The sequence below is a fragment of the Stigmatopora nigra genome, chromosome 3, assembly GCF_051989575.1.
Source record: "Stigmatopora nigra isolate UIUO_SnigA chromosome 3, RoL_Snig_1.1, whole genome shotgun sequence".
Taxonomy (NCBI): domain Eukaryota; kingdom Metazoa; phylum Chordata; class Actinopteri; order Syngnathiformes; family Syngnathidae; genus Stigmatopora; species Stigmatopora nigra.
Genome location: NC_135510.1, coordinates 1,299,233 through 1,319,383, shown reverse-complemented (window position 1 = coordinate 1,319,383; position 20,151 = coordinate 1,299,233). Strand labels below are relative to the sequence as shown.

Below are 20,151 nucleotides of genomic sequence, written 5' to 3'. Positions count from 1 at the left end.
AGGGCACTTCAACTTAACCGTTTCCTTATACAAGATGGCTTTTCCCAGCACTCACACAATCCCATATTCCTCCACCCCACCCCCAAAGTATCTAATTGAATTTTGTAAATGAGCAGTTTGGTACAGGTATCAAACATAGTGCATAGGATCACATTGATGGTAGAAAAAAGAAACACAGATCCAGTAATGCTCAGTTGTATTTAACCCAGGTTTAATGGATTACAACTTCTCTACATTTATGTGAATTTTCCAAAATGTTACAATAAATATATTTTTTTCAGTAACATAACAATTCTTGATGAACAGTTGGACCTCATTGACTTCTGTATCTAAATTATGATCTACTTGGTGCTAAGTAGTATTGTGTATTTTCTAAATAATAATAATCAGACATAGGCTTTGTCATCATCATTGACTCGACAAAAGCCTAATTGTCATCAAACCCAAAGCTGCGTATGACGAAATTGGGGATTTTTTTTTTATAAACACCTAACGACACCAAACTGGAGAGCATAGAGCCACTGCACCCATGCGCACCGCCATCTTGAAATAAAAGTAAAGGGGTTCAGAGTTGAAAATGTTTCCAAAAGTTAATGCAGACCACCACTACAAATACATGTTCACACTAATAAAATACAATAAAACATGAACCAGTCAAACAATCATCTGTAGAGAAGAAAATTAAATAGAAGTGCAAACTAAAATCAGACCAAGGAACCATTCATTAGTAACCAGTATGTATTAGTGTTACACTGATACAGCACTGTAATTATGTCATCGGTATTAGGGACTACTAAAATATATTGTGCAGATGTACATGTACACTTAAAGATATAGTTTTTAACAGCCGGTCGGCACCCCATACAAGACGATGACAGGTGTCCAATTGTGTGGTGTTCAATCAAATTTCTGCTATGACTTAAAAAAAAGTTGATCAATAGCAGAGCTTTCCGTCATTTGCTGCCAATCTCACCTACTTCAGATGGGTTGGACGTCAATAGTAGTCAATGACCAAGCAATGATTGAAATAACTTATCATTAATGTGTGTATGAAGTCAATAATTATCTTATTTTTGATATTTTGTCAAAAAACATGGTATCAGGACACCAGTGGCATCTCCTGATACCAGACAGTCAGTTATCAGAATTGGTAATCGTAAAACAGTAGTATCAGTGCAACACTAGTATTTATTACAAGGAAAGGGTGTCTAAATGAATAAGTAAAATAAATTAAAAAAGAGAAAGGAAAAGAAAGCAACCATGCTGGAACTCAGAGTATGTATGTTTGACCCTATTCCATTAGTGAACTTTCCTTTTTCTTGATCGGTAACGTCTCCTCCTCTGCTTATATAAATATCGAAAATTGATAAACAGTCCTGGAAAAGAAAAAGAGAAATGCTCAATTACCCTATAAGCACAAAATAATCACAGAAAAGACATGAATGGTAAAAATGTGTAGCTTCAAATCACTATCATACGTGTATTTAAGGCAGTGCTTCTCAATTATTTTCTGTTAGGCCCCCCCTAGCAAGAAGAAAACTATTCGCGCCCCCCTACTTCCCACCGTGACTATAAATAAAATCATTTTATAAAATTGTTATAAGTACAACATTTTATCCTTATTAACATTAACGAAAGGAAAAAAGAAAGAAATATAGTCAAACTTACAAAGAATAACTTTATTAAATCTTGTTTTAAGTCTGCAACAGAAAAGATTTTAAGTGCATCAATGCCTGAAATAAAAAATAAATGAGAGCGCCACTGCCAGCTACTGTAGTGGATGCGCAATTACACTTTATACTAGTACTACGGCCAAATAAAATCCTGTTCCCCAGGGTTACACGCGCCCCCCCAGGTATCGCACCACGCCCCCCCCCCCCCCCCCCCCCCAGGGGGGCGCGCCCCACTATTTGAGAAGCAGTTCTCAAAGGCTGCTGTGGGTGCAGGATTTTGTTCCACTGTGCAATCCACGGATTGCACTTGTAGGACACCTGATTGGTGAAAATGTGTCTTTTTAATGGGTTGGAACTAGAACCGGCATCCACTACAGCCCTTTGGAGAATAGATTGAACTCTAAGGTTACCAGTTTCTGTGAGAAAGTGTGTGATTTCCCCCTTACCGAGGAACATGAGTACCAAGTAGAGCTGCAGAGTGTATGAAAAGCTCAAATGGTGTCCCAGGAGCGCCGGCAGAGGGATGCTGAAGAGACGCGTCTCATCAAATATGGGGAGGGACTGGATCACAGCCACAGCTGTACAGATCCGGAGAAAGACAAGCTGTCATCAACACGCTACACACTCTTGCCCAGCAAACACACTGGAAGCGTCTGCATCACGACTACAAAAGTGTCTCAGGCCAAAGTTCATCGTTTTTTTCGTTTTTTTTCAGCAACACGCTTATTTATATATATATATATATACTTATTCATGTATTTATTTATTAACTTACTTATTACCTATCTATTTATGTCTAAAATGCCTTTCCCATTTCTGCATCCGCACTCTCTTGCTACTGTGACAACAAAACTTCCCGAATACGGGATGAATAAAGTTATCCAATCCAATCCAAAATCCTTTTGTGACTATCATGATGGATACTGTATTTATTCGCATCTTAGCCGCATTTTGTTTTGCATCTGTTTTTCGAAAGTGACAACTATTGCATTAATATGAACCATTGAAAAAAATGGAGATATTTCGATATTAGAAGATATTTGGCCGTAACAACACCTTAAACTTAGGGTAAGAAAATTGTAAATTCATTAAAAAGCATTAGGTTCTCATCAAGATAGACTTATTTCTTTTTTTAAAACAGAATAATTTGATATTTACAAAGACAGGTATTAACTTCCTTATGATATTGACCCTAATAAATTGCTTTTGAGTCATGCAGAAATTCTCAAAATCTCAAAAATACCACGTGCGATGATTTTTCTTAAGAATTTCCCTTCAAAGTAACATGTGTACTCGCTAATAAGCGCATGAATTTGTAAAATTCAACAATGTTAAGGCAATTTTAAGGATGCGGTTTATACGCGGGGGCGGCTTATATGCGAGTAAATATTGTAATTGCAACCCATATCATGAAACAAATAAAATCTATATTGTTGTCAGTTTGCCTTTTTTTGCATGAGGACATTACAAGCTCATGAAAAAAAGTAGAATATCTTATATGTTCATGAATAAAAGCAGAATATCTTTTGTCTTCATGAAAATGAAAGTATGAACAGACTTTGCGAGGCTCGTTGATAACACTACATTGTTTTACAAGGAACCGAAACATTTATTTCATATCAGAGCTAAACTTCCTTCCTAGCACGGAGAAATAGTGTCAATCTCATGCGGTCGAGCCGCAATGTTCGGAAAAAGTGAACATGTGCATCATAACTACGATTACATCCCTCGTAGACATTTTGCAGGAGTTGGAATTTGTCAGATTGATTGATATGCTTGAGAATACCTGTGACGTCGTGAATGCAAACAAACTTGTGAAAAAAAAGCAGTGTAATTTGAGGCTTAAATACCTGTCAACTTGTACGTTTTATACGTATTGTATACGTTTTTTTTACCATTTCAAATCATGTACGCCGTACACCGACTTTTGTACGGGGAAAAAATACATTTAAAAAAATCGCCAATATTTATGAAAACCGATCCCAACAAGACCGTTTTGGCAAAAATCCAGATAGTCTCGTAGGCTGGTAGCCAACGACGCTACTGTCATCGATCGTTACTATTGTCACGGTATACCAGCAAAAATTATCCTCCATTTTTTTAGCGGTGCGTACGGCAATATCGATAAAGGATGACATGCGCAAGCGTAGATATACACAGAGTAAATATCGTGGAAGCAAGCATGGAGGAGCCACCTAGTAAGAAACAAGTTACCGCGAGTAAACATGCGTCGTCCGGTGTTTGTACGTTTTTTGGGGGGTTTGTACGGGGAATCATAATCATTTATAAGGGCAGTTATCGGCAGAGATTGACAGGTATGGGCTTATTACAACTCGCAATTACCTTCAGCGACCACCCCAAGTGGGTACAGTGGGATCCAAAGGCTGTATCTGAGCCACGTCAACAGCTTCCACTCGGCTCCAATGCAGGCCAACATGTAGAAGGGGTACCTATGAATGAAAACCAGAATCAATCCAAAAGAGGATTATCGGCATCTAGTTCTTGCTACCTCACCTGAAGATTTCGATGGTGCTCCACAGGTAGAACACAAAGAAAACAACGGGCTTGTTCTGCATCTTTTCTAAGCAGCCAAAGATGACAAATAAAATGACATTCCTCCCCGCTACCTGTGGCGAGCCATTTTACAATGAATGGAAATCAATTACAAACGAGACGTGAGGATTACAAAAGTGAGTCAAAACACATTAGTTCTTTACCTGTATCATGGCTGGAAAAAAGCCAGTTTTGACCAAGCCTAACAAAGGATTGATCACCTCCAGCACAGCCATCATTTGACAGAAGTACATCACATCAGCAGTTGCTTGAAAGGTATCATAAAATGATTCTGTGGAGAAACATTGAACCGGATCACTTTGCATTATCATAATAAACCCTCACTGTGCTGGCTTCGAGGTAAAGCTAGCTTTAATCAACAAGTTTGATCGTCCTGATGCTTCAAAAACCAAGAATAAAGGCTATGTATTGACTGATTCGTTTATAACAGACAATGGTGTTTTTTAGGTTGTTTTGTGACATGTTCGATCGCACGCTCAGTAATCCGTCGAATATCGCGGATAATGTAGAGCAGACATGGCCACAAGAAGACAAAATGAACTTAATACAAGTAAGAACAAAGCATTGCTGCCTGCATACTAGATGGGCAACTGGAAAGCCTCGATCACAAAAACCTTCACAAACTGTTTCTTCCTGGATGTGAAGCTATACCTCGCTAAAAAGGGACTCTCTTTCAACCTGTTTTTTATTTATTTATATCAAGCAGAGAGGAACTATTTTCACTGTGAGTACAGTATTTGAAGTATTTACATTTTTTTCTTTTCATATCCTTATACAGTCTTCCCTTGATTATTGCGACTTCACTTATAGTGAATTCCCTTTGTGATTTTTTTCTTCTATTCATTTTTTTTTAAAATTCAGTTCTTAGAAATGTGAAAATCCACGCTGTAACTCGCAAGCAGAAGCCACTGCCCTGTCTTCCGCTTGCTAATAGGACTCAGCACGGGAAAAAAAAGTAGTTAAAGTGGGAGTGACCCTACTTTGCCATTTTTCATTTAGTATGGTAGTGATAATAGGGATGACCAATTATCACGGCCATGTCTGGTTTACAATATCCGCAATATTCGAGGGATTACCCTACTTTTATGTAGAGGTACATGCTGTATAGCTGAAATATATCAACATCGTACTGCCATGCAAAATTACCATATTAATAAGACTTGCATTTGACCAAAAGGAATTTACATGAAATGCATATTACCCCAAGATACGATTCTCTTATTGGCTACAGCGAGTACATGGTTGATATTTATACACGACTCGCCATGAATAAAATGGTGTGATGCATTATTTTGTCCTTTTTTTAAAATTTTCTTTTTCTCTCTTCATGGAATAAACAAGATTATACATCAGGGGTAGGGAACCTATGGCTCGGGAGCCATATGTGGCTCTTTTGATGGGTGTATATGGCTCTCCGCGAACCTATGTGGTAAAATATGGGAACCGCTGGTGAGAGCGTCACTGTGGTGCTGAAAACTATCTCTAGCGCCTTTTTAAATTATAATTTTTCTTCATTAGACTTTTCTGCATGAATACTCTGATTGATACTCATTGATTAGAGACAGTGAAATAATGTTCTCAAAAGAATTCACTTTTTTTTTTCTTCAAAGTGGTGAAATTAATAATAAATTCTCACATTTTCATATATTTTCCTTTTAAATTCTGAGCATGGCTCTCAAGGAATAATGTTTGAAAATATGAATTATTAATGGCTCTCTCCGTCAAAAAGGTTCCCGACCCCTGCTTTACATTGTTAAGATGGGTCATATCGGCAGTGCGCTACAAACCTTGACCAAGAAGGAAGAGTCGTACAGTCATGTTGACAAAAATCCAGGAAAATCCAAGGAACTGTACCAAATTGTACATAAATAAGTATCCTCTCTTCAGGCCGAGATAGGCTGTACACAAAGAGAGAAGTGAAAGAAAAGTGATTAGGACTTAAGTTTTTGTTTGTGTGTGTTGATTTTTAACACAACTCACGGTCTTTACGAATTCTTGACTCCACGTTTATCTTGTTTATCTTTGCTTCCTCCTTAAAAGGAAAATAATTAAGCAATACACATTACAGTTGTATTATTCCAAAAGTGTATGCACGTGTCTTATTGTCCGGGTTTTTTTAAACAGTATTTCATGTGGGAATACTTAGTGTGGAAATATACCTTGGCCTGAAGTTCCATCTCAGCATCAGACTCATCCAGCCAGCGATTAAAGTCAGGAGCCAGAAAGAGGGGCTTCTTCTCCTGCAGTGTCAGACGGTCCCACCAACGCTCTTCCTGCTTTTTGATTTTGATGTCTACCTGACGTTGTGTTGATTTATGTTCAATCTGATTGGAACATAGTTATCAACAAAAACACAAATTTATCAGTCTGAATCAATAAATTTTCTCCAGACAGACGCATTTTAATCTTCAATTAGGGCAGTGTGCAAGGTCAACTTTTATTTCAAATCCATTGTGGTTGTGCTTAGAGCAGAAAAGGTCAGAATTCTGTCAACATATATGGACATGAGGATAAATTATGAATGATCTGTTTACACAGTAAGCGAAGACAGATTTCTGATGTAAATTTTCGAAATAAAGGCGATAAAGAGACAAACCCAGAGGAACTGGAGTGTCAAGGGACACACAGAGGACAAAGATGGTCACGAACAACGACCTAGGACTACTGTAAATAACAGACTAAAATGTTTCAAAAAATACCTCGGGTCTGATGGTTTCCAAGAACTCCAAACTAAACTTGTATTCATTATCTCCTTTAGCTCCATGGCCCTGTGCTGTGGAATATAAGAATGTTATGAACACTTTTTAAAAAATAGTAATATTGGATACTGCAAATCCGATTTTTTTCAATTACTTTGCCAGAATAAAGGTAAAAAAAAAACATGCGTACAGCTGGTAAATTGATGAATGAGACAGCACTGTCTGATTCACAAATTGTAATACCTTGAAATACGAGCTTTGTGCCTTCTGGGACCGAGCTCATATGTCGATTTACTCGTATCTTAAATCAACGTTTCCCATAGAAATGAACTAAATACAAAAAGATAGTGCACTGAAATCATAATCAGCCTCTCGTACGCTCGTATCTCAAAATTTGTCTCATATCTCAAGGTAAATATTTGCTCTAAATTTTACTCGGATCTCAAATTCCTCGTATGCCGAGGCACTCACATGTCAAGGTATTACTGTATATATAAATATTATCAGGCCACATTGGTTTGAGTTCCCTTTTAGATAGATACAAGCCTCTAAGTGCACATGAATACAAACCTCTAAACTGAATTGTGTTGTCTTGCAGATTAACTTCAAGATTCTGAAACACATGATAAAAACACAAGTGAACACAATACAATAAGAATTCCATCTCTGTATACAGTGGTACCTCGAAATACGAGCTTCATTCGTTCCGGGACTGAGCTCGTAAGTCGATTTTCTCATAACTCAAACAAACGTTTCCCATTGAAATGAAATAAAACAAATGAATTTGTTCCAACCCTTTGAAAAAACAACAAAAACAGGCTATTTGATTGGAATTTTTTTCAATCGTTCTAATTCACCATCTATTGACAAAGTAACATATAATAGTACTAAAATTATAAGGATTTCGAAGGGGGAGAGAGAGAGAGAGAGACGGGGGGGGGGGGGGGGGGGCATTTGCACGGCAACAAGCTCGTAACCAAACATAAACAAATTAAATTAAACTTGGATAACTATGCAGCCACTCAAAAATAAGATTAATCGAACCTAACACTAAACTTAATTTTAATATGTTTGACATTTTGATACCTTTGGCTCTTTTTTCCCTCCACACTGACTTTCAGTCAATATCGAGGGTTGTTTGAGTTCAATATATCAATATATTCTCCAAAATAATGCACACACAAATGTCCTCACAATAGGATAACGTACAACCACTTATCACTTGTATATATGCCATTCAGACTGACTAACGGGGGGAAAAAACACTGAAAAAATGCAACGCCCAGTGCTCGCAGAGCCATTACAAAGAGGGAGTTGCGACCAGAGCCACTACAAAGAGGAGTTGTGGAGGGAGAGAGACAGTGCCCATGATGTTCTTTTATGAGCAGTATCTCACATCCGCTGTCTGCTCGTATAACAAACTTTGTCTCATATCTCAAGATAAATATTCGCCCAAAATTTTACTTGTATCTCAAATTGCTCGTATGTTGGGCCACTCGTGTGTCGAGGTACCACTGTATACTAAATCATTTAAAACCTATGCCACTGTGTATTTACGTCTTCTGGGACCTTCAAAATTAATTGACAACTATACTGACCATCTCTTAATTGTTTAGAAAACGGGCCTGCAAGAGTATCGAAATTGCCCTACAGGAGTTGTTTTGCACGTCAATTATGTTTTGGTTAATTTTTACACACAGAACACTATTTGGTCTCTAAATGTAGTATTCACAAGCAAATGCGACCTACCTCTTTGTGCACAAGTGCTTAAGAAAATAGTGGGAGAGTTTAAGGGCAATGTTACTTAATGTCCAACTGCAATGAATTCAGGGATTTAAATATTATCCAAACAATCCAAGCAATGTTTTATTCATTGTTCATGGTGTCTGCATTCTAAAATGAGTTTGGCACACCTACTTTAGAACCAATGCCTTCTTTGCCATGACAGTATGCAGATTATCTTGGTATTAATCAAAATAGAATTTTGTACTGTAACATATTTTGGGGCAGGTCGGCGTCTGAGTGATTTGCGCGTCCCAAGTTCATGTTCAGGTCGGTCCACCTGTGAGGAGTTTGCGTGTGCTTCCCGGGCCTGCGTGGGTTTTCTCCGGGTGCTCCGGTTTCCTCACACACTCCAAAGACATGCATGGTAGGCTGACTGGACACTCTAAATTGCCTCTGGCTAAAAGTGTGAGCGTGAATTGTTGTCTGCTATTGGCTGGCCACCGATTCAGGGTGTCACCTGCCTCTGGTCCGAAGTCAGCTGGGATAAGATCCAGCACCCCCCACGACCCTCGTGAGGAAAAGAGGTTCAGAAAATGAGATGAGAACAAATATTGCCTATTATTCAAGTATACTAAGTAAAGGCTTTTAATGTCACTGTACTCCAGGTTTCCACTGGAAAGCCGGAACAAAAGCCGGCACTTTCATTAAAAAGAACTCATGCATCATTTACAGCACATTGGTTAAACAGATGCTGCGTATTAACATGACAGTATTAAGTGTCACGGGTGTTGGAGGATAGCGTATTGTTGCTTCGGTCTCCTGTAAAGTGATAGCAGGAAGCAAGAGACTGGTTTACCTTGGCGTCGCTTAGCTCCACGCGGAGATAAATCTCTCCGTGCCGCTGAGCCCAGTAAACGTGAGGCGTGAGGATCTGCATTGGAACCGGGTTCTCTCTAATAAAATCACATGCCACTACGACAAAACAAAGTGGCCAAAAATACGCCCTTAACAGCAAAAACTCTCAACCAAAACACCACGATTCATCAGCACCGAACAAACAGTGATGGGATAAGGTTCCGCGATGAGGCGGATCTTCAATTTACAAAATAAAGGCCAATCCAGTGGATTAACTTTCAAAATAAAATAGGAGTATACAAGCGATGTAGCCAATTTTTAAAATACTAGAGGGACACTTTTGAATGTATACTACATTATGTTGTAGTTTGCAGTGTGATTAGATTTTATTGAATTCTAGAACGTGATAGTTTAGCCAGGTTTGTGCAAAACGTTAAGGTAGACTCCTATATTTTTAAAAACATAGTAATTACTATGTAACTTAAAAAAAATACTAGTTCCAGAAAAAAAGTATAATAAAAAAAACAATGTGATTGTGTTAATATGACTTCATTTCAAAAGCGCCACTTTGATAGAATTTAGTTGAGAACGGCAGTCTGGCTTGGGGAAGATAGAAGTTTCCCCACGCAAGATGGCCGTTCGTTACTCATAATTGCGACTCCGCCTTAGACATCTAGCCTGATATATGTATGTTTATGAGTTTACTTTTTAAGTCAGGTAAAAAGTCATTTTTTTTTAGTTCTATTGCTTTTCGTTTGTCTCAACAATACAATAATATTTAATCATTTCTTAATGTTTTTAGTATTTTTATTTTCGTAGAAGGTTCCCCCATTGTTTCCGTTCCAAAGTTCAAGATGTCCTACATAACAAGTTAACAGTGGCTGTCGTTTGCACCGCAGATTAACTTTCCAATTTGAAGCAAGCATTTGTGTTGAATAATCCAATATAACTTGGTTTTCGTGGCAAAATGCTCGGGAGAGCTGAAGCCAGCGACAAAGCGGCTTTGGCTGGCTCAAAATCGAACCCTGCAACGCAAATGAAGAGGAAAACAACAATTTACATTGTCTATCTAATTGCAGCTTTGGACATAACATGGATGTTTTTACAGTTCTCCATTACGCCTGTAAGTCTCTCGTTTTCGTTCGACGAGTACTTAAAATTTCCGTGATGCCTCCTAAGCGGACACTATTCCGGAAGTGGTAATGACCCAAAAGCTGCATTTGTCTACACTGCAGACACTACACTAGATCACGTTTAAATTAACATTTGAAACTAAATATGTGATACCTTTAAAAAGAAGAAATTAATATATACAACACACAAACACACATATATACACGTATATAAAAATATATATATAGCTTATATTTTTATATATTATATATATTTTACATTTATTTATTTCTATTTATATTATATACAAGTATTTATTTTTATTATTTTAAATTTTTTATATTTATATTATTTATATGTATTACCGTATTTTCACGACTATAGGCGCACTTAAAAGTCTTAAATTTTCTCCAAAATAGACAGTGCGCCTTATATATGGAGAAATCAGAAAACCAAAAGCGAAAAACCACCACTGTCGGAAATTAAAAAAAACAAAAACGCCTGAACTGAAACAATACTGTTAAATATGCAAATGCCCTCATAGTTTACAAAATCTTCCATCATATAGCTCCTCCCCCACTACAAGATTTTATACAAAAAAAATCCAAAACATCAACAATGGCTGGCTCTAGAGGTGACTGTGTAGTGAGTGCTTCATACCTGGAAGTCAATAGCAATTACCATATTTCACGATTATAAGGCGCACTTAAAAGTCTTAAATTTTCTCCAAAATAGACAGTGCGCCTCATAATACAGTGCGCCTTATAATACAGTGAGCCTTATAATACAGTGCGCCTTATAATACAGTGCGCCTTATATATGGAAAAATGTCATTCGTTGAGGGTGCGCCTTATAATGCGGTGCGCCTTATAGTCGTGAAAATACGGTAATGTTTTTTTTTATATTTCTTATATATATTTATCCCAAACCCCCCTCCCCAGCACCCCCATGACCTTTGTGAGCATAAGCGGTATAAAAACGGATGAATGAATAAATGTTTGCTTTGTGCTTTTGACAGTTTTTGGCAAGAAAACTGGGCTTTGACACGTTATGGTTTGGTTATTTACAAACCATGGTCGGTGTCATACAGTTGTTTGGCGGTCCTTTGTTTGGACGGTAAGTGCTGGAAAGTGTAGTTTATATGAAGAGTTTTATCTTGAAAAGAAAACAACTAAATGCATTTTTATGTGCTTTCTATTTTGTTTGGCAGCTTTGCAGATGTGATCGGAGCTCGTGCGGCACTGTCATTGGCGTGTTCGGCAAATATTGTTTTCTTCATTCTACTGGCTGTAGCAGACTCCCCTGCCATGCTTTTTGTGCACAAAATCCCTACTGTTGTCATGCACGTCCTGCCAGGTGAGACTTTCTTGTCTTCTCATCCATCTCAGTGTCACACATTGAAATGCTGTTACTTCTGTATGATCCATTTGTACTTGTTTAAGAGAGTGCATTGTTTTTCAAGTTAAAGTGACTTTTATTCACTATTAGCATGAAGGCTTAGCTCATTTTCAATTTGTCAAATCTCAGAACAGTGTCCAAAAGTAATCATCTGATAATAAGGAACATTTCTAAAAGTACAGTCATAACTTGATATACGAGTTTAATGCGTTCCGGGACTGAGCTCGTATGTCAAGGGTTACGTTTAGAAACTGTTTGCACCGGTGAATCGTAATATAACATGAACAAATGTAAATTAACTTGGATTACGATGCAGATACACTCAAAAATAAATTTAATCTAACTTTACACTTTTACAATTTTGTTTTACATTTTTATACCTTCTCCCCGCCGGGTTGTCTGTTTGCCCCGGCACTAACCCCACATTCGCTATCAAGGGGCTGTTTGCTGTTGTATTCCCTTCAAATATTCAGAAAATGATACACACAAATAGGATAACGCACGACCACTTGCCAACCAGAAGTAATATATACTCCTCATATATATACTCCTATCTTGAAATGCTCGTATGTCGGGGTGCTCCTCTGTCGAGGTACCACTGTATCTCAAATCAACATTTCCCATAGTAATGAATTAAATACAAATTAATTTGTTCCCACCGTCTGGAAAAATCACCGAAAACAGGATATTACAATGGAAAAATAAAATTTTTATTGGTTGCAATTCACTATCTAATAACAAATAACTAGTGGTCATGATGTTTAATAATAAAATGAGACATTATTCAATACAATGCAGAGTTTGCAGACGGGAGAGAGACATAATCTAAAATTTACTTAAATTAACTTGGATTCCTATACACACAAATTTAAAAAAAAAGTTTCAATCTCATGTTACAGTCAAAGGCAAAGAGGTTAATGCCAACGTGGCTTTTGAGGTGAACTTCCTGCTTCTCCATACGTTTTGGCGAGCCAGCTCAGTCATTTTGTGCTCAGTCATTATTTTGTGCTTAATATCGATTGTCATCATACGCCTTTTCTTCGCACTACCATTCATTAAACATTGCTTCTTTGATTAAAAGCAATACTTAGTATGTTTTCAAATTTAAGTATCAAATCAAGAACAAAAATTCACATCTGTTTGAATCTAATACAAACATGGGGTAAATGTTCCCACTCTACCAATACATTCTGTACGTACATTATTTCTTAAAAGGCAGAACATGTGGGTTTTGATACTTTTAAGTCATAATTACAACAAGCTTTAAATACATATTTTCTTCTAGCATGTAGCAGTACAATGTTTGAGTACTATCTGCTGGTTGATCATCAGTAGTCGCATATAAAACTCATGACAAAAATCAGCAAGTATTATTTGTGTGCAGCTTCTCAGATGGTGGTAGCGGACCTTTCTGAACCAGAAAAGCGGGCCGATGCATTATCCAAATTAGGTCTTTGTTTCGGCATTGGAATGATAGCTGGCTCCACTATAGGTGGCCATCTTGTTACAAATTATGGGTGAGTATCATTCTTTCCTTTATATTTGATTCCCCCCCTATTTTCTGGATTATTAGCATTCGTCAAAGAAACATCAACGTAGCTCACTGGTGTCAAAGTAGTGGCCCGGGGGCCAAATCTAGCCCGTCGCATCATTTTTTGTGGCCTGAGAAAGTAAATCACAAACGCTAACTTTCTGTTTTATGTGAAAGATCAAAAAAAGATTATAGATGTAGTTATATTTAATGCTTATGCCCATTTTTAAATCAATAATTCAATTTTTTAATGCAAAATTTGATTTTTGGGTGTTCTTTTTAATTTAAAAAACATTTTTAAAAAAAATCTGTTTTATATCTATAACAAACGGAATATTTAGGGCTTTTGATCCAATTCTTTTAATCCGATTTTATTTTAAATATCTAAATATTATATCTAAAATGTTTCCTCTTTTCCCTTTTATTTTTCCCTGTGAATAAATAGATTTATAAAAATGCAATATTTACACTTTTATCTTTTTAAATAAAAAACAAAAGGTTAAAACATATGATAGATTTAATATTTGCCCTCTTTTCTCATTATTTGTTTTTTTAATACACTTTTAAAAAATCCATTACAACAGAATAGTTACAGTTAAGAGGCGCACAGAGATTTGAACTACATAAATTTAATGATCTCTCCACAATCATTTAAGCTGTAAATTCATAAATTGATTAATTTTGGCAGCCTAATTGGAAGACATAACGGCCCTCCGGATGAATGCAAAACCATGCCGTGGCATGCGGTGACAAAAAATGAGTTTAACACCCCGAATGTGTAATCTCATTGCTTTAGTAGACAAATAGTAAATGTTGTCATTTTAATTTAGAAGGCATGTTTGCGAGTTTGTTTTGTTGCTCACAGCTATCACTGATTTCCTTTAATATTTCCCAGGGAGAGATTTGCCGCATACAGTGGTGCTGCAGGGAGTACATTGAATTTACTTTTGGTATTATGCTTCATTCCTCAAACCACCAAAAGTCCAACAGCCAAAAATGATTGTAAGACACAGTTAAGTTTCTCACGCATGCACACAAACATTTTTTTTAAGAAGTGTAATTTGTCGTACTACAAAATACAGTCATACCTCTACTTACGAAGTAAATTGGTTCCAGAACGCACTCGTAACAGACCAAACAAATTTACTATTAACTTGAATTGATATATACAGACACACTCGAACATACACTTAATGTAGCTTTACACAAAACTGAATTTTAATTTTGTTTTAATTTTTTTACCTCTGTTCTCCTGGTTGACTCAACCCGGACGTTCAGCGGGAGTTTTTAAAATGAACGCAATAAGGGTTTGTTTTTGCCTTCCCTTCAAAATATTTTGAAAATGGCACGCACAAATGTCCTCACAATACAATAACGCCCAACCACTTGCCAGCTTTTCAGGGTGCCTCTTTTCTACAAAATCAGAAAATTCTTGCCACTTCGCTAGCATGTCTTTAATATCCTTTGTGGCCATTGGCCCTCCTCTTCCCCCTATTCCACTTTCCAGCTTGTCAGGGTGCATCTATTCTACAAAATCAGAAAACTCTTGCGATTAGATTGTGACACGTACCCCTCTCTCATATTTTTCAATTATTTCATGCTTAATGTTTATTGTCAATGTTCACCTTTTCTTTGCACAACTCTTCATTCCACCTGTTTGCTTCGGATCCATTGCTGTTCACTTTGTATTATGCATTTACTAACGGGGGAAAATGCAAGCTCCGCCCAGTGCTCGTAGCTATCTGTTATACACGAAAGAGATGAGGCAAAAAAGATAGTGCGCTACAATGATTTACAGCCTCTCATGTCTTGGCCACCTGGCTTTCTCGCATCTCTAATTTTTTTCTCGTATCTAGGGATAATTATTTGCTCAAAATTTTCCTCGTATCTAGAGGTGCTCGTATCTAGAGGTACCACTGTACACATTTTGGTTTGACATTGTATGATAAAATGCATAGTCAAGAGGGTCAAAGTCTGGAGATTGACATTACGAGTCAAAAACTGTTTACTAATTTCCATTGATGAACTTATTTTTAAATTTCTAGTCACATACTCTTTTGACGCCAATTCCAACTGGGTCTGTACTGCAAAAATAGATTTAAATTAGAGCTAATCAGATATATTCATCAAGTGTTGCCAATTCAAAAGATGCTGCTTACACACACATTTTGTTTTGAATCTAATCCAGCTGAGGCCAAAAGCAAATCCATATTTAGCGTGGGCCACATCGCAAGACTAATTAAATATCCTGGTGTGGCACGAACATTTGTCGTGAAGATTGTTGCAGGTTTACCATCAGGTAAGGAATTATGTATTTTTCCGTTATGTTTGCTACTTTTTCCCAAATATCATGCTTCTTCTTACTTGACTTCGAAATGTGAAATATGCCTCAATCCACATAGAAAATGGGAAAACAATCAATTCATGTAAAAATGTAACCCAATCTGACGTGTGTCAACATAGTATATATGTAAAGCAAAATTGTATTTAGCTTAATTTATACTTAATCAATTGGCTGCTATTTACAGTAATGCATGTGTCTATTAATAATAACTTAATTAAATAAAAAACATGGTGGGATGTGTATCACTGTCAGTGGCATCCAATGAGTTAACAAAAATAAATACTGGCTATGAAGGGTTTAAGATTAATTTACAAATAAATACAAGTGAATAAATCTATTTGTTAGGCAATGTGTTGTGGTCTTTTTTTCAGGCATTTTCCAAGTGATGTTCTCTATTATTGCACTAGAGGTTTTTAAGTTAACACCTGAAACAAATGGGTATATAATGGCATATTTTGGAATATCCCAGATGGTGAGTCTATTTTTCTTTTCAAGCAATCACATATACATAAATTAGGAATGTTATGGTAACCCTTTAAGGGACAGCTATTCAAAAGTTGACATTTGAGTCTTAGAAAACACTTTTTTTATACTTAAGACTATGAGATTGTCCTTTGTGTGTGTCAAATACAGAAATAGCACTAGTTACTGACACTGAGGGTTTAAATGCGATGCGTCATATAGTCGTGAAAATACGGTACTGTTTTACACTTTAAAATATTTTTTTAGTTTTATTTTCATAGTATTCAGCTCATTGAATGCAGCTGACACTGATAGTTTAATTCACTTTGCCTGCAAGAACGGCTGTGAATGTTAAAATTTTATTACCACACCAAAAACTGTCCATGAACTGTGAAAATTGGAAAAATAAAACAGAAAGCGGTACAAAAAACACAAACTTCAAAAAATGCATAAACTAGGAAAAAGTTTTACAACATAAAAAAATGCAAAAATTGTGAAATTCTGCAGAAAAAGGGAAAATTAAAGAAAAAAAAACGATGGCCTAATTACCGTATTTTCTCGCATTTACGCCATTTTTGTAACAAAGAAAAATTATGACTGAAACAAGGGTACGGCTTGTATGCGCCCAAGACATACACCGGTGCTATACTCTTTTTCACCAGTAAATGTCGGGCATTTAACATTTACTCTTGTTGGTTATTTTCTGTCTTGCAGTAAGAAAACAACCATTACATACTGGATGAATTACTAACTTCCTTATGGCATTGACCCTAATAATATGCTTTTGTTTCATATAGTATCTCTGAAATACCACATGCAATGCTTTTTCTTGAGATTTTTGCTTCAAAGAGATTAAAAGCATGAATATAGAGGTGACAATTGTGAATCAAGGGTGGCTTTTACGGGATAAATTGTAAAATTCAACGATTTTAAGGCAATTTTAAGGGTCCGGCTTATACCCGGTGCCGGCTTATATGTGAGAAAATAGGGTAACTCATTGGCTACCATTGACAGTTGTAGACATCCAATACATTTTGACATGGAGGGGCGAATGAACATGAATTAACGCAGACAATTAGTGCAAAATCAGTGCAACTGTGGGGAAAAAAAGGTAATTAAATCCTATCCTTTGTTCAGGTGGTCCAGGGAGGAGTGTTAGGGCGACTTACAGCAAGATACTCGGAGAGTTCCTTGCTACTAGTGTCAATTGGAATTTCTGCTGTAGTGGGCCTGGCTCAGGTACACTATCACACTTTAAAAAAATTTAAAAAAAAAAACATGCACATCACACTGTGCTCATAATTTTCTGTGTTTGTACTGGTAACTAACTATATGCTCATTTCAACTACTCTGAATGGATGCAAAATGGCCTTTTGAAAATGTCTTTTTTTCTCTCCTGCAGGCGTACATGCAGAATGTGTTTCAGTTCTGCCTCACTGTGGTCCCCATGATGTTTTCTCTTAGTATGTTTAATGTTATCACAGACAGTTTGCTCACCAAAAGTGTCCCTTCCTCTGACACAGGTAAGAAGACCCAAGCTGATGGATTGGAGACACACACTGTACAAATACTAAAGCGCTGCATATTTTACAATGGAGAAATGCCTTTCATGGTTGATAGTAAATTTCAATGTTTGAACCTGAGCTAATTATTGATACATTGATTATTTGCTATGGGACAACACATATCAATGGACATATCTATTCATGTCAATGAACATATATACAGTTGTGGTCAAACACTTATATACACTTGTGATGAACACAAAGTCATGGTTCTCTTGAGTTTCCAGTTATTTCCACGACTCAGATTTTTCTCTGATAGAGTGATTGGAACAGATACTTCTTTGACACACAATAAAACATTCATGAAGTTTGGTTCTTTTATGACTTTATTATGGGTGAAAAGAAAAACTTTAGCATGCTTGGTGAGAAATTCAAATTAGAAAGGTTAGTCAGGAGTATCTGGTTGTTGATGGTGTCAAATGGCTTTTTTGTGATCAATGAAGACCACCCTAATGACTACGCCTTTATCTAGTTTTGGTTTTATTTCGTACAAAGAAGCAAACAGCCGTTTCGAGTGAATGATGTTTTCTAAAGCCGGAACAGTTGTAATTAACAATACTTGCTGTTCTTGGAAAAAAAAGGTGATGAAAAATAGCTTTGAAATGTTTACTCATGATCACTTCACCGTTAGTCTTTTTTTAAGCAATACTGAACAATCATTACACTCATTTTTGCTTACTGATTAGAAAAGTTAATGTTAAGGATGTATGCTGTTTATGAATTCATCTTGGGTTATCAAGCAATCACCTTTTCTGCTTCCTTCTTCAGGCACAATGTTGGGGCTGTGTGCATCCGTTCAATCTCTACTTCGGACAGTTGGACCGACCATTGGCGGTGTTCTCTATGTGAACTATGGTCTTTTTTCGATTGGATTTCTCCAGTTCATTGGGAATAGTGCTGTGTTTTTGTATTTGCTGCAGTGTCAATTGAACAAAAAAGCAGAGTTTAAGGACTAGTAATACTTTTGAAGGTGTTGTGAAATGTTATAAGTGACTTTAAAATTATAGCCGACCACGTTTTTTTTAGACAAATCTACCAAAGTTACAGAAAAGTCTTAAAAATGAAAAAAAAATGCAAGATATGATGTCACACCCAGAATGAGTTGCGGATGATTGCAGGACAGCAGAAAGACAGAAAAGTGCATTTCTTGGAATGGAAAAAATATGAAAGGTTAAAAGAAAGTTGAGATTTGAAAGTGAAATAAGAATTTTGATGTAAAATTTGATTCGTAGTCATTTTCATTTTCTTTTTAACATGGTCACATTTCATAGGACCGTAAATAATATCAAATCTTCCAAATGGTTAACCAATAATACATAAAAAGGGCTAAGTCAACTCTAAAGAAATGTTTGAAATGTTTGATATAAGCTTATTTTACTCTTAATTGTACCTAAAATAACTTTGTTAAATCATATTTGGAGTTGGCATCCATTCCTGTAGAAAAGTTTTCTGATTTCTCTACAATTGCTTTGTACATACTGCAGTGTCCTTGAGTGTTCAGGAAATAAATGATTTATGTGTCCATTAATCCAAGTTAGTTTGTGCATCACCCCCCAAAAGCTATTCACTGGCAATAGTAGAGAATGGCAATTTATTTTAATGTTTCGTATGTCCGATAAGCAGTGCTGGCTAGACAGTAATAATGTCGACTTGGTTTCGATGAACCTCTCCCCTGTCCCAAGATTTGTTTTCATCCCGTGTTGTATTAATTTTTAACCAAGATTGTGATGTCGAGTCTTTGGATTCTCTGTAGGGTTTAAGCCTGGACATTTTGGTAGCAAATCCCTATGTATAGATTGATGAAACTCAAACAGTCGTTCAGAATTTGAGCCCCTAAAACAAATAATTTGTTAATTTCTCCAGCTTGTCTGCTGAGCCTCATTCTTTAAACAAATAATGTTCCTGCAGCAACTCCATGTCATCGCACTGCCTCGACAGGTAGGAACTTGGCATAATGGGTGCATGATTTCACCTGTCATTCTTCTTACCCATCACTCAAATAACAAGAGAAAACTGGACTCCTCAAATCACATGACCTTCTCGTCAATGCAAGATCTTGGTTAAAATTTAATGCAAGGCACGCTGGAAATAAAATTTGCGACATAACAGAATCTTATTAAAAAATGTCCCGGCGAATGTGCACCGTAATCAAAGCTAGATGCGGAAGGACAATGAAATAAAACAAGTGTCGGGGTCGAAAGGGCAATGTAGG

The 20,151-nt window shown here is 36.6% G+C and overlaps 2 protein-coding genes across 2 annotated transcripts; one reads left to right on the top strand and one right to left on the bottom strand.

The window, feature by feature from the left end:
* Window positions 1-190: 190 nt before the first annotated feature.
* Window positions 191-9,776, bottom strand: LOC144194714 (very-long-chain (3R)-3-hydroxyacyl-CoA dehydratase-like). Its single transcript, XM_077713940.1, has 11 exons — window positions 9,528-9,776; window positions 7,517-7,559; window positions 6,947-7,020; window positions 6,407-6,571; window positions 6,228-6,279; window positions 6,035-6,145; window positions 4,391-4,518; window positions 4,188-4,300; window positions 4,017-4,123; window positions 2,120-2,251; window positions 191-1,376 (listed from the first exon to the last, which is right to left on the bottom strand). Exons 1-11 carry the CDS (start codon window positions 9,606-9,608, stop codon window positions 1,300-1,302), a joined length of 1,083 nt encoding a protein of 360 aa, XP_077570066.1. The 5' UTR covers window positions 9,609-9,776; the 3' UTR covers window positions 191-1,299.
* Window positions 9,777-10,155: 379 nt separating this feature from the next.
* slc67a1 (solute carrier family 67 member 1) lies at window positions 10,156-19,467 on the top strand. The gene is made up of 10 exons (XM_077713958.1): window positions 10,156-10,649; window positions 11,658-11,755; window positions 11,850-11,995; window positions 13,422-13,554; window positions 14,464-14,570; window positions 15,757-15,867; window positions 16,284-16,384; window positions 17,512-17,613; window positions 17,777-17,897; window positions 18,708-19,467. Exons 1-10 carry the CDS (start codon window positions 10,494-10,496, stop codon window positions 18,893-18,895), a joined length of 1,263 nt encoding a protein of 420 aa, XP_077570084.1. The 5' UTR covers window positions 10,156-10,493; the 3' UTR covers window positions 18,896-19,467.
* Window positions 19,468-20,151: the final 684 nt, after the last annotated feature.

What these genes read in the sequence shown, in the direction of transcription:
- LOC144194714 (XM_077713940.1), bottom strand. Translation starts at nt 9,608, where the DNA reads ATGCAGATCCTCACGCCTCACGTTTACTGGGCTCAGCGGCACGGAGAG. An exon ending in TGGAAACCATCAGACCCGAG is followed by an intron (nt 6,572 to 6,946) that starts GTATTTTTTGAA and finishes TGTTCCAATCAG; the next exon opens with ATTGAACATAAATCAACACA. An exon ending in AGCACCATCGAAATCTTCAG is followed by an intron (nt 4,124 to 4,187) that starts GTGAGGTAGCAA and finishes TTTCATTCATAG; the next exon opens with GTACCCCTTCTACATGTTGG.
- slc67a1 (XM_077713958.1), top strand. Translation starts at nt 10,494, where the DNA reads ATGCTCGGGAGAGCTGAAGCCAGCGACAAAGCGGCTTTGGCTGGCTCA. An exon ending in TCCAACAGCCAAAAATGATT is followed by an intron (nt 14,571 to 15,756) that starts GTAAGACACAGT and finishes AATCTAATCCAG; the next exon opens with CTGAGGCCAAAAGCAAATCC. An exon ending in TGTTGCAGGTTTACCATCAG is followed by an intron (nt 15,868 to 16,283) that starts GTAAGGAATTAT and finishes TCTTTTTTTCAG; the next exon opens with GCATTTTCCAAGTGATGTTC.